The sequence below is a fragment of the Plasmodium gallinaceum genome (assembly GCF_900005855.1).
Source record: "Plasmodium gallinaceum strain 8A genome assembly, contig: PGAL8A_v1_152, whole genome shotgun sequence".
Taxonomy (NCBI): domain Eukaryota; phylum Apicomplexa; class Aconoidasida; order Haemosporida; family Plasmodiidae; genus Plasmodium; species Plasmodium gallinaceum.
The window spans coordinates 988,050-1,002,118 of NW_021628316.1; the positions used below are offsets into that span (position 1 = coordinate 988,050).

The 14,069-nt window shown below is 16.7% G+C and overlaps 4 protein-coding genes across 4 annotated transcripts; 2 read left to right on the forward strand and 2 right to left on the reverse strand.

The window, feature by feature from the left end:
- Window positions 1-1,513: 1,513 nt before the first annotated feature.
- On the forward strand, window positions 1,514-3,130 carry PGAL8A_00524100 (conserved Plasmodium protein, unknown function; the record flags this gene model as incomplete). The annotated part of the gene is made up of 2 exons (XM_028674077.1): window positions 1,514-2,845; window positions 3,044-3,130. The coding sequence occupies 2 exons, from the start codon at window positions 1,514-1,516 to the stop codon at window positions 3,128-3,130; spliced, it is 1,419 nt and encodes a 472-aa protein (XP_028530466.1).
- Window positions 3,131-3,278: 148 nt separating this feature from the next.
- Window positions 3,279-7,240, reverse strand: PGAL8A_00524200 (conserved Plasmodium protein, unknown function; the record flags this gene model as incomplete). The annotated part of the gene is made up of 6 exons (XM_028674078.1): window positions 3,279-3,369; window positions 3,464-3,587; window positions 3,702-3,769; window positions 3,847-6,671; window positions 6,845-6,988; window positions 7,175-7,240. The coding sequence occupies 6 exons, from the start codon at window positions 7,238-7,240 to the stop codon at window positions 3,279-3,281; spliced, it is 3,318 nt and encodes a 1,105-aa protein (XP_028530467.1).
- Window positions 7,241-7,807: 567 nt separating this feature from the next.
- Window positions 7,808-9,217, forward strand: PGAL8A_00524300 (conserved Plasmodium protein, unknown function; the record flags this gene model as incomplete). Its single annotated transcript, XM_028674079.1, has 1 exon — window positions 7,808-9,217. One exon carries the CDS (start codon window positions 7,808-7,810, stop codon window positions 9,215-9,217), a length of 1,410 nt encoding a protein of 469 aa, XP_028530468.1.
- Window positions 9,218-9,725: 508 nt separating this feature from the next.
- Window positions 9,726-12,785, reverse strand: PGAL8A_00524400 (conserved Plasmodium protein, unknown function; the record flags this gene model as incomplete). The annotated part of the gene is made up of 1 exon (XM_028674080.1): window positions 9,726-12,785. One exon carries the CDS (start codon window positions 12,783-12,785, stop codon window positions 9,726-9,728), a length of 3,060 nt encoding a protein of 1,019 aa, XP_028530469.1.
- Between the last annotated feature and the right edge of the window lie 1,284 nt (window positions 12,786-14,069).

A 14,069-nucleotide genomic window follows, 5' to 3' on the forward strand; every position in this document is an offset into this window, starting at 1 on the left:
AATAGCTTTTAATTTTTATTATAATATTTTTTTTTTAAAATTACCTATCTATATTAGTAAAAATATAATAATATTTTTTATCTTTTTGTTTTTTGTTGAGTTAGCATTTTTATTGAAATACTTCTTAATTTAAACATAAAACAATTATTATGAAATATTAATTTCTATTATAATAATTTTCCAATTTAACAGTTTTATATTATCATTTTTTTTTCTATATTTTTTAACTTTTTTTTTTTTATGTGTATTTTTTGTTTTACCCTTATAATTCTTATATTGTATAACTTTTTATCATACTATTTTTAATTTTTTAATTAAAACATATTTTTCTTCATTTTATTTTCCTTTTTTTTCTTTTTTATTCTGTTAAATATTTTATATATTATATTTTTTATAGTTTTCTTTTTACCTAATTTTTTTTTTTTTTTTTTTTTTTATATATATGTATATTTTTTAAGCTTTTATTATATTTATTAATTTCTTTTAAGATTTAAAAATTTTTTTATTAATTAGAAATTATTAAAAAAAAAAAGAAACAGCATAATGACTTTATAAAAAATATAAATCTGTGCACACTAACTTCTATCAAAAAATTAAAAAAATATATAGTACTTACATAATTGTATTTTTTGTACGGATTTAATTCTTTTGAGAAATTTGCTATTTTTACTTTAATTAATTATAATGATAAAAATAAAAAAGAAAAACAAATAAAAAGATACAATGACTTTATATATTTTTAATTATTTTTACTAAACAACTGCATGCATTTTTCATTTTCCTTTAATTTTTCCTAATTGTTTATTCACTTTTGAAATTTATGTTATACCTACCAATACGCACTGATATAATTGTTTTTAAAAATATTCATATGTTTAAATGTATTAAGCCAACTGAATTTTTTTAAATTCATATAAGAAAACAAAAAAAAAAAGAAAAAAAAAAAAAGGAAATATATTTTTTTAAGGTTCAATTCTTATAGCATAAGTATGTAGAATATTGTTCTACTTATCTTTTTAATACAATTTTTTGTAAAATAAAATGTTTAGTATCAATATAAATTAACATAAGCTCTAATATATAATTCACTAAATTATTGTTGATATCATCACTATTGAATTATAATCAATAATTTTTATTTAAAGAATAGTATTTCTCCTTTCCTATAAAAATGTGTGATATGATTTTTATATGGTTATTTTTATTTATACATGTATTTTTTAAATAAATAAAAATGTCAGAAATGAAAAACATTTTTTCAGTAAACATTAAAATTTTTCCCAATTTTAATATACTTTTTAAAATTAAATAATAATTTTTCTGTTATTTAATTTATATTATTTTTAGTTTTTTTTTTTTTTTTTTTTTTTTATTTAAATGAAAAATTAAGTATATATATTATGGCATAACCTCATTTGAAATATTTTATATGAATAAATTTTTGGTGACTCTACAAAAAAATAACTTTTTTCTTTTTAACAAAATTTTGACATTTTATTATAATGAAATAACGATGATAAATCGTATTAAAAAGTTATATTTCAGTAGTGATATTAATATATCAAATTTATTGAGAAAAAAGGCAATTTTATTTGAAAATGTAAAAAGAGAAAACTGTAAAATTGATTTGATTTTAAAATATTTTGAATTGAAAGGATTAAATATAAAAAAAGATGATGTGCATATTATGACAAATATATTATCTAGACCAACAGGAAGAATAATGATTTTAGTTGATAATATGAAAAAGCAAAATTTCAATTTTGATTTTGATAATATTCAGAATAATGAAGATAATGGGAATAATGATAGTAAAATAGAAAATTATAATAGTGAAAACAATAATAATATCATTAAAAATAATGAAAATGATGTAAAATTATTATTTAATGAAAATGAAGAAGAGAAAGAAGTATACAATAAAGCAAATAATAATATAAGTAATGACATAATTATAAATAAAAAATATCATTCCAATTTAAAAAATTTATTTATGAATTGTAAAATTCATCTATGCGATGATTATGAAATTGAAAAATTTGTTGAAGAATGTGAAAGGTTCTTTAGATTTACGGAAGATATTAAAAGAATATCAAAATTTGAAAATTTAGATAAAATAGTTACTATAATAAATATACCTAATTGTTATGGAAGAAAAGAATTATCAGAAATTATATATGAGTGTGCCAATATTAAAGTAAAATTAAAAAATATTATATTTAGATTTAAAAAAAATGGAAGTCAAAGTGATTGTGCTTATGTGTTATGTGATCATATAAATGACGCAAATATTTTAATAAATAAAATGCAGGAATATCCTGTTGCCAAAAAATATCACCTAAAAGAATTTTATGGAACATCATTTTTATATGCATCAAAAAATAATTTGTTTATTAGTTCAGAAAAATTAGACTACTTAACTATTTTTTCAAAATACAAAATATTCACTTGTGGATGGCATAAAGATATATCATTAAAAGAATTTGAAAACTTTTTAATTACCCTTAAAATATTTCCTTGTAAAATTATTAAAATTAATTATAATAATAAAGAAAGTGATGAAAAAATAATAGAATATAATAGTGATGAAAAAAATGAAAAAGATAGTAATAAATATGAATTAAGTGAAATAAACCACAATCACATATCTATTAATGTTGATGAATTTACAACAACAACCAATAATAACAATTCATTAAGTGAACAAAATAATTTAAATACTTCATCTTTTATTTTATTTTTTGAGAATATGCGAATGACTAAAAAAGTGTTTACAAAATTAGAGAGGTTAAAAAAAAAATGGAAAATATCCACAACCAGTAATTTTTATGCATACCCTAAAATAGTAAGGAAAAAATAATTATTTAAAACGTTTATTAATGATTATTAAAAAAAATTTAAAGAAAATTTTTTAATAAAAAATTTTTCACAACAAAAAAAAAAATTAATGAAAAAAAAATCTATATATATATATATATATAATAAAATTTTTTTTTTTTTTTGTTAAAATCAATATAACAGTTAAATTTTTTTTTTTATTCAGCCTGATATTCACTTTAATGATGAAGAAAATTACACTGATGAAAATGAATATGAGGATTCTGATTTAGATGAAGAAATAGAATATTAATTTAAAGAAAATGTGTAAGATAAATATATTTAAAAGATATTTTCAAAAAATAAATTATTTCAATAACATTTAACATTTATTAATTTTATTTTATTTTATATTAATTTTTTTTTTTTTTTTTTTTGTTATATTCTAAAAAATTTGGGTTTTATTTCACAACAGTTTTTCTAATTCTTGTGTACAATCCGGTACTTAAATCAATTCTGATATTTTTTACAAAATCTATTTCATATTCTATGCTAAAAAAAAAAAAAAAAAGAAAATAAAGAGATTAAATTTTACAATATATGTATAAAAAGAATTTTTTTTTTTTTTGTTTTTGTTTTCATTTACTTTTTTTCTTTGTAAGTAAAAAAATCATCATTAATATTAAAATAATAATTCATTATTTTATTAATATAGTAAGCAAAATTTATCCATTTTTTTTCTTTTAGATATGACCACTGATATTCAAAGACTTTAAAAAAAAAAAATAAATAAAAAATAATGAAATAATGAAATAATTAAATAATGAAATAATGAAATAATAAAATATGATATATATAAAAGTATTTTTTTTTTTTATGTTTACACTGTGAACTTTGACTAGGTGAATTTGAATTCAAAAAATTTTCATCTTCCAAGTCCCAAATTATTTCTCTAAAAATTAAAAAAAATAAATTATATATAAATATATATATACATATATATATATATATATATATATATATGCTTACTTTTTTTTTTCTACATCTCCTATTTTACTGTTTTCTTCAAGTTTTATCATTAAATATGGAATCATTTGATTATGTACATCAATAAAAAGCTCTTTTTTCGCTTCGTCTGTTTCACTAATGCTACAGTCAGATTCGTTTCCCATGTTTTCATTATTCAATTTTTTATCATTATCATCTTGCAATTTATTACAATCATTAATATCTTCTGTTATATCATTTTCATTTAGTTTATTATTTTGATTTATTTCTTCAGTTTTATCATTTTGGTTACTTTTATTTATTTCTTCATGTATCATATTATTATCTTGCTTTGATTTCTTCGAATCATTATCATTTTCATATATATCAATCAAGGATAGCAGTTGATTCTTAATATTTGAATCATTAATCTTTAAATTAGAATTTCTTTTCTTAATGTTGTTTACGATATTGATAATATCTTCATATATCTCTATTTTGTTATCAATAATATTTTTCCCTTCACTTTCCAATATTTTTGTAGATAACGAAAATCTTTTGTTATCATAATCTATATTTATTATAACTCCTTTTATTTTATCATTAATTTTAAATAAGTTATTTAAATTAGGTATCCTTTTTTTGGATATTTCTGATACATGAATTAAACCAACTATATCACAAAATTTAACCATTATTCCATACTTTGAAATATGTATAATATCTGCTTCAATTACATCATAAATATTAATATTTTTCAATTGCTCATTTTGTTCATATATTATATTGGAAAAACTTAACTTATTAATATCTGTACAAAAAACTTTTATTTTTTGGTTAATTAAGGTATCTAATATTTTCTCTTCATTTTCTGTTTTAACTTTGTATTTGCTTGATAAAGCAGAAGTATGAATAAATGTATGTATATCATTATAAGATACACTTATGCCATTTTTTAAAATAGAGTTCACATGGACGTCAAATGGAATATCCTCAGTTTTATACAATAATATCTTATTGAGATCATTAATTTTTTGTATATTTTTTAATGTTAATAATATTTTATTAGTATACATTTTATAAATTTCAAATATCAATTTATCATTAACATTAAAAACATGTTTAATATTATCGATATTATAAGGCATTTGATCTATGTGTATTTCAGCATAAAAAGCATAATTGATGTCAACATATGCAACATTTTTTTCTACCTGAAATATTTTACCAAATATTAATTTTCCTACATATAATTTTTCATCATTATTTAATACATCTTTACTATCATAATTTAATATACTATGTTTATTAAATGTTAAATCTATTTCTCTATCATGTTTTTCAATATCTATATAATTATTAAAACCATATGCATTTGTTATTAAATCATTTGGCTTATATATATCATATATTTTTTCATGGTAATTTTTTATCATATCTATTAGTATGTATTTTTTTAGTTTTTTATTTTCTTTTAATTCTTTAAAAATATTCTCACCTTTATAATTATTTTTCTTATTAAACATATTTTTTTCATTACTATTACTACTATTATTAGTGTTTAAATGCTCATTTATTTCACTCTTCTCTTTTAAAACATTATCATTATTACTATTATTAATATTTTCTTTATTTTGAAAACATTCATTTTCATTTAATATTTCCATATCTTGTAACTTGTCAAAATTTTGTTCATCATGAATTTTTTTCTTTATTTTTTTTATTTTGTCATTAAAATCATAATCAAAATTTCCATATTTTGAAAAAAAATAATCTTCAAAGTGTTCATGCATAAATGTTAAAAAGTCATAATTATTTTTTTGTGGTTCTAATTTATTTCTTTTAATATGCATATTCTTTAAATGTTTTTTATATGCTTCATAAAATTCATCCATGTAAAAGCAATCCTTTTTTATTAGTTTTTCATCATTTAAATTATTGTGCATAGTCATAATAACTTTATTAACATCCTTATGAAATTGTTTATACAAATTTTCTTCTTCCTTTTCTTCTTCATTAATTATTTTTGTGCTACTTTCTATTGCATCATCTTTTTTATTTTCTTCAGTTTTTTTGTTTTCATCTATATTTTCGTTATTTTCTTTTTTATCATCTTCTTTTAATACATCACCATTTTTATTTTCAGTTTCTTTCTGTTTATTTATTTCATTATCATCAGAATAATTCACTTCTTTATTTGTTAGATTCTCCTCTTTTTTTTTATAGCTTTCATTTTTTTTCATATTATATATTTTTTTACCAAAACTTCTATATTTTATAAGAAAATTTCGAATAGTAGAAGGAATTTTATTTATTTTTAAAATAGAATCAATGTCTTGTAATATATCTCCTTGATTACTTTTAAAGGGTTCTAGATTTAGAATTTTTTCAATTTCTAAAAAAATTTTATTTTTATTATTATAATCTTCACTATCATAAAATACACCAAAAAAATCAAATGTACTCTTATTATTAACAATTGAATATCCATTTATTAATTTAGTATATAGTAGTTCTTTTTCTTTTTTTGCTAATTCTAAATAATTTATTTTAGTATCTTCCTCTTTCTTTCTATTGAAATATGTTTTTTCTAATGTACTTTTGATAATATCATAGGAATCTTCTAAAATTTTATTTTTTACTTTACCATCTTTTATTTTATTTATATGTTCAAAATTTTGTATGTTATTTTCTACTAACTTTTCTTCTATGTGTTTTTCTATATCATATAAATTAGAATCTAATTCTTTATGAGTATTTTGTTCTTTTTCTTTTTCTCCTTCTAGTTTCTTTTTTTCTTTTATTCTTTTTTCTCTTTCAATAGTTTCAGGAAAGTATGCATTCAACAAATCTTTATAAGAATACTCCTACATTTTAAATATATACATAAAAAAAATATATATCAAAAATAAAATGAAATAAAACAAAAAAAATAATCATAACAATAAAAAAACTTTATATATAAACTATTATTATCTAAAAAAAAAATTAATATATATGTATGAAGAGAAGCAATGTAATACTTAAAAAAAAGAAATACCTCATCTGCTAATTCTTTTAAACATGGTGCTACATCTTTATAAATATAAGGAATATAACTTTCAATATCATCATTTTTACTTTTGCGTATGAACAAACAAATTTTCTTTTTTTTTTTTTTATATTTATCTGTCTTTGTGACTACCTAAATTGAAAAATTCAAAATATTTAACAATACAAGTTTACTTATTTATTTATTTAATTTTTTTTTTTTTTTTTTTTTTTATTATATTATAGTTTCTATGAATATTATATAATTATCATTTCATCTTTATTATATTTATATTATTGTTGTTATTGGTCTAGTTTTGTTTTTTATTTCTATATTTACATAATTGATGAACGTCAGTTTATGCTTTATAAATGCTGATACATTAAATATAACAAATCCCAACATCAAAAACAATTTTAAAAAATTCATTGTTACATTTTTAAAAGTAAAAGAGAAAAAAAAATAATCATTGAGTTATTAAATTATATCATAATAAAAAAAAAAAAAAAAAAAAAAGTTTATTATTCATTTGGTTAAAAATAATCTTTAAAATAAAATTAAACTATTCAAGGTTTTAATAAATACTGACATTCTTTATTTTTTCTTTTTTAATGTAATTTTATATAAAATTTTTCATATTTGTTCACTTTTATATTATATAAAAAATCTTTCAGCTTATTACACATAAAAAAAAAAAAAAAAAAAAATGAAAAAATAAAAAAAATACACAGTTTTTTGTTAATTTAGTTTCTTACTACTTATGTGAATATTTAAATACTAGAGAAATGTGAATTAAAACAATTTTTTAAATGGTTAATTACAATGAATATCATGAAAAATAAGAATTCCTTTTTTTTTTTTTTTTCATTTAAAATTTAATAATACGATTAAAAAGAGATTTTTTTTTTATGGAATATTTGCTTTTAGTAATGAAAAATTAAAAAAATAATAGTAAAACAAAATGAATTAAAAATGATTACAAAAAAGTTTCATAAAATAAGAAAAGGTTACTTGAATTGTTATCGTAATATATCAAATAATGGTAAAATATCTTATAAGGATAAGAATTTAAATTTATGTGTATCTTTTAATAATAATGCAAATGTAAACCATGAACGATTTGACAATAAATTTTATTTGTATAACATAAATTCTACTATTTTCAAATTGTTTAAATATATTCATATTTTTAGGAAAAAATATAAAAAAGATACAGATTTAAATAATAAAATGAAGGATAAGTATAAAATTGAACAGATATTTATGTGCTATATTTCTATTTATAAAAACATAAATAGAAATTTATTTTTAAAATTAACATTAGAAATTTTAAAATTTTCTATTTTAAATAAAAAAATAATTAACGATAACGAATTTTATGAAGAACTTTTAAAGGAAGTAATTGGATGCAGAAAAGAGAAGGAATTAGAGAAAACTATTTTTTATGAATACTTAATAAAAATTTTATCAATATTATTAATGAATTCTAATTTTTTTAATGAAAATTTTCATAGGATTTTTTTTATAGAAGCACTAGAAATGATGAAAAAAGAAGAAAATATAAATTCATTTATGAAAAATTTTACTTATATTCTTTCCTGTATTTCATTTTATAATAGAATTTTAAAAAAAGAATTATATGGTAATACGTCTGTTCTTTTAAATATTCCATCTAATAATCAAATTTTTTTAAACCAATTAAAAAAAAACACTCTAGTTAATTCTTTATCTATAATATTAGATATTTTTGATAGAATTCAAAATTATAACTATTTTAATGAAGTTGACATATGTAATATTTTTGATTTTTTAAATGAATTTAAAAAGACACATAATATAAAAACAATTATATATAAAAATATTCACAAATATTTTACTACTTTAAGTCAAATGAAGAATTTATGTTTATTCTTATATTTAATTTCAACTTGTACTAATGCAATTCACCAAAATATATATATATATATATATAATATTATATTTTTAAAAAGAAAAGAATTAACTGATCTTAAGAATATAAATCTTTTTTTGTTAAGCATAATAAAATATAAAAATGAAAAAAGTAATTTAGATATAAATAAAATAAAAAGAAATAATTTGATAAAAAAAAGAAATTTAAAAAAAATTAAAAATATAAATAAAAAATTTGAATTATGTTTAAAATTAAAACATGGATATATTAAAAAGAGAAAAAGGAACGATGAAAAAGTTATCTATTTTTTTATTAAGCATCAGTTCATTCAATTAATTAAAAAGAAAAAAATGAGTGCTAAACATGTAAAAACATTTTATCAATATTTTTTGTTTTATCATATAAAAAAAAATTTCACAAGAAAAAAAAATTATGTGTCACCCATAAATATAATTAATAATTATAGATAAAATTGCAAAAATTAAGAAAAAAAGAAAATGGCATTAAAAATGTTAATTCAGTAATAAAAATAAATGAATAATAAATTATATTATAATTGATATAGTTATTAAAAATAATAATAAAAAAAAAAAAAAAAATTAAAGCTATATAATCAGGAAAGGTTAAAATTCAATATATATATAAATTTATAAATTAAAATAATACCTTGAAAAATACACAAATATATTATAATAAATGTATCATATTGTAATGCCTTAATTTAGAAGAGGTAAAAAAGAAAAAAAATTTTCATATATAAAAAGAAACTTAAACTAATTTTATGGTTATTTTTTCAATCTACTTAAAATATAAATAATAACTATTTTTAATTTAAATATATAAATATATAGATATATATATATATATATATATATATGTATATATAATGTAAATCAAAAAGTATATAAAAATAAGCAATATTTTATGAATTGAAAAAGAATATAACGTTTTTTTAAACATTTTTTTTTTTTTTTTTTATTAAGCAACATATTTGCTATTTACATAATTCCTAATAAAAGAAATATAATTTTTTTCTTCAAAGTATTCATCTGTGTTTTTTTCAACATGAGTTATATAATATAATGGTTTTAATTGAAAATGAAAGTTTATTTTATCACATACATAATTAAAACAAACAGTGAAATGAATAGAAATAGTTTCTTTATTTTTATTCGTATATTTTAATTTGTAATATTTGTTCTTTTTTAATTCATCACATATGTTAAAATAAATGTTATAATAAAGAATGTAATTTTTCAATAGATAATTTTTTACATATAAATAATTGTATTTATAAATATCATGAGTATAGTTAATTTTCTTAGAATATAATAAATATATTTCATCATTTATGGTATAAATATTTTCTAATAAATCTAATTGAACGTTCATATCATAATTTTCATAGTTTTTAAGAAAGGGTGTGAATGTTTCATTATTATAATCTATATATTCGAAAACTTTATTTAGTTGTGTATTTATATCGTATATATGTATATTTGATAATCTTAAGAAAAATAATTGAGTTAACTCATTCTTATTGAAATAATATGGAACTAAAATTTTTTTTTTTTCTTTATTCATTATATTAATTAATTTAAAGGAATTTATTTTTTTATTTTCACAAATATAAAAGTCATTATATATATTTTTTATGTTACTCATATCAAATATCTTGCTTATATTTACAAAACTCGATATTTTACTTGAAATACTTTTAAAATTATGATTGTTTGAATAATTTTTAATTGTATCATTAAAATTATTCAATATATTATTATCACTACTGTTGTAAAAATTATAATTTAACCCATAAGAACTTAATTTTTTAATTTCATCTCTTTCTTGGTCATCTTTACTTAAATTCACAGAAGTGTTATTAAAAACAGATAAAATACATTTCTCTTCCGTTTCAAAATATTTGTTATTATTTTCAGTTTTTTTTTTATTCATTAATAGGAAAAGATTTTCTAAGGAATTGAATATTATAAAGAATGAAAAAAATAAATATTCACTTATATTTTTCATATAAAAAAAACAAATTCCATCATTTCTTACGCTAATTTTTATAATATTATCAATTTTATTACATGTATTAAAATAAAATTTTTTGTCTTCTGGGAATATATTCCTCAAATTAATGATCTCTTTAATTTCATTAAAACACAGTACTTTTTCATAATATTCTTCTCTTTCCTTTTTTCTTATATCATCTGTGATATTATTGAAGTCCTTTTTAAGATTATTAAAAGTAGTATCATAAGTTTTATTACTATTTATATTATTATTTAAATTCATATATTCAACATTATAATCATCGTTATTTAATAATTTCTTGCTATCCAAATTATATTTGTTTATACACATGATGTACATTAAGGAAAGATTATGAGTATTTTTACAAAGAAATTCTACATTTTCAAAATTTTTGTAACAACTTTCAGGCAATAAAAATTCGATAATGTTATCGGTTATTTTTATATTTTGATTTTCTGAATCAATAATTATTTTTTTATAGCATTTCGTTAATTTTATATATATATCATTTAAATGATTTATATATGATTCTTCATTATTATTGTTGTATTGCACGTTTGTTTTATTTTTTTTATTTAAGTTTTCTTCTAATGATATGTTATGATAATAAAAAGAAGACGCTATATTTACTTTTTGTTTAATAAATAAATGATAATAAAAAAAGTAAGCAATAAATAGTGGGTACAAAAAGCATATGTTAAAATTGTCATAAATATTAAATAATTGTGATAAAAAAATATATTCATAGTTGAAATTATAATTATTATTTTTATCTATCTCATTTTCATTAATACATCTATGATAAGGAACAATTAAATAATAGTAAGCTGAAAAACATAATCCATTCCCATTTAAAATTATATAATTATTAAATTTCATACTTTTTATATCACATATTTTTATTTCTTGTGTTAAAAAATTAATATAAATAAAATCATTAATTTTTACAAAATTTTCTTGTAAATTATATTCCTTTTTATTTATTATAATATCATTTAAAATAATTTTTAATTCTTTTTTCTCAAAAAACTTCCATTTAATATTTAAAATTTTTTCAGGAGAATAAAGAATTTTTAGACTTTTTGAATACAATTCTTCTTCAATAAATTTATGATTAATATATGGATATATGCTAAACATATTGTATATATGAACAAATATCTTTATTTTTTCTTTTAAAAAAGAAGGATATTTATGAATATAAAATTGAAAACATTGAATATCATCATTTTCATTATTATCATTTTTTAATTTCATTTTATTGTTGTAAATGTACTCATAAATATCACTATCTGGATTAAATGAAGACATTTCTGTTTTATTTTTATGTTGAAATAATTTATTATTAATTTCTCTATATATGTAATTTTTATTTTCATAAATACAGATATTCTTATACCCATAGAATTTTATTACACTCACATCATTAAATAAGCATTCAGCTCTATTATTATGATAAATGTTGAAAACCTTAATATCATTTTTATCATAATTATTATTTAAGTTATTATGAATTATATGTTTCATGCAATAAAATTCCTTATTATTACTTTGATTATTTTTGTAAATATCTTCATTAATATTTCTATTAATTTGCCTTGAATTAAAGACAAAATTATCATTGATAGCATAAGTTAAGTTGCTATTATTTTCATTTTTACACTTTGTTTTTTCAGAAAATAACTTTTCACTTAAATTGCAAATTTTATGCTTTGTATTTCTTATACGTGCATTATTAGTGCCTTCATTTATTTCTTTATTAAAATTAAAATTTTCTAATTTTTTTTTATTTAAACCTAAGAAATTCAAAGCATTTCTTTTAGTAATATTATTAGACTTATCATCCGAAAAATCAATATATTCATTTTCATCGGAAAAATTATTTTCCTTTTTTACTTTACTTTCATTGTCTATATTAGAATTATTAGAAAAATCAAAAGAATTATCATTTGATAAAGATAGGTCGTTTTCAACAACATGAAAAAAATGTTTTTTTTTCATTTTTCATTTTTCATTTTTCATTTTCATTTCTCTTTTCTTCTTTTTTTTTTTTTTTTTTATTTATTTATTTTTTTTTTTTATGTTTGAATATACTTTTAAAAATTTAATTTTTAACATGCACTCGAAAAGTAAAAATTACTTTTCAAAGATAAAATGTTAAATGAAAAAGAAAACTATACCTATTGAATGTAACATTTCATTAAGTTTTTGAAAAAAAAAAAGGAAAAAAGATATTTCAAAAAAAAAAACTTTAAAAGACAAAATAGATGAAATGCGTTTATCAAAAAAATTCATTCAAAAATTATAAATTTAAAATTTAGAGTTAAAAATGAATATTTTTTTTATAACATTATATTTTAAAATATAAACATTAGAAAAAACCAATAATTATACTTATTTTCTAATGTGTATATTAAAAAATTACATATATGCGAAGTAAGATGGAATTTTCTTTTTCATTTGGAAAAAAAAAAAAAAAAAAAACATTCACTAAAATTAACTGAAAAAAAAAGTGACTTATATGTTAGTGTTTATAAAAAAAATTAAATTTTAACTTTCCATAACTACTTTTACATTTGTAAATATTTAAAATATTTTTCATTTAATTATATTTTTATGTTATTGAATTTTGTACTATTTTAAAATTTTTTTATATATAATTTCTTGTATTATTTCACACTTTTTTTATTAATGTATTTTTCTTTTTGTTAAAATACTTTTCACTTTAATTGAAAATATTATGAAAAAAGAAATTTTATTAATTTATTAATTCGAATAAAAAAAAAACAAAAGATCCTATATATATAAAAAAAAAAAAAAAAAAAAAAAAAAAAAAAAAAGCTATAATTTGAGTATGCATGCAATAAAATAATAAGCTTAAAATAAAATAGGTATTTTACTATTCATTTTTTTTTTTTTTTTTATTTTTCATATTTTATTTTATATTCTATGAATTAATTTTTTTTTTTTTCTTTTTTTGTTTACAAAAATATTGTAAAAGTGCTTTAGATGAATGTTATAAATATGAGGAAAAAAGTATAATTTTTGATAATAACTGGTAGTTCATTGAAAAGGAGATTCAATTATATATTTTCTGTAAGCACCACATGTTATATATGAATTTATTTTTAAAGCATCTATAAAAATTTATGATGATTATTCTTTTTTTTATTGATATTTATTTTTAATATTATTTATTTATAATATATAATTTTTGAAAGTTTTTTTTAATCTTTTTTATTTTTTTTTTTTTTTAATATATCATTAATTTTTTTTTTTTTTTTT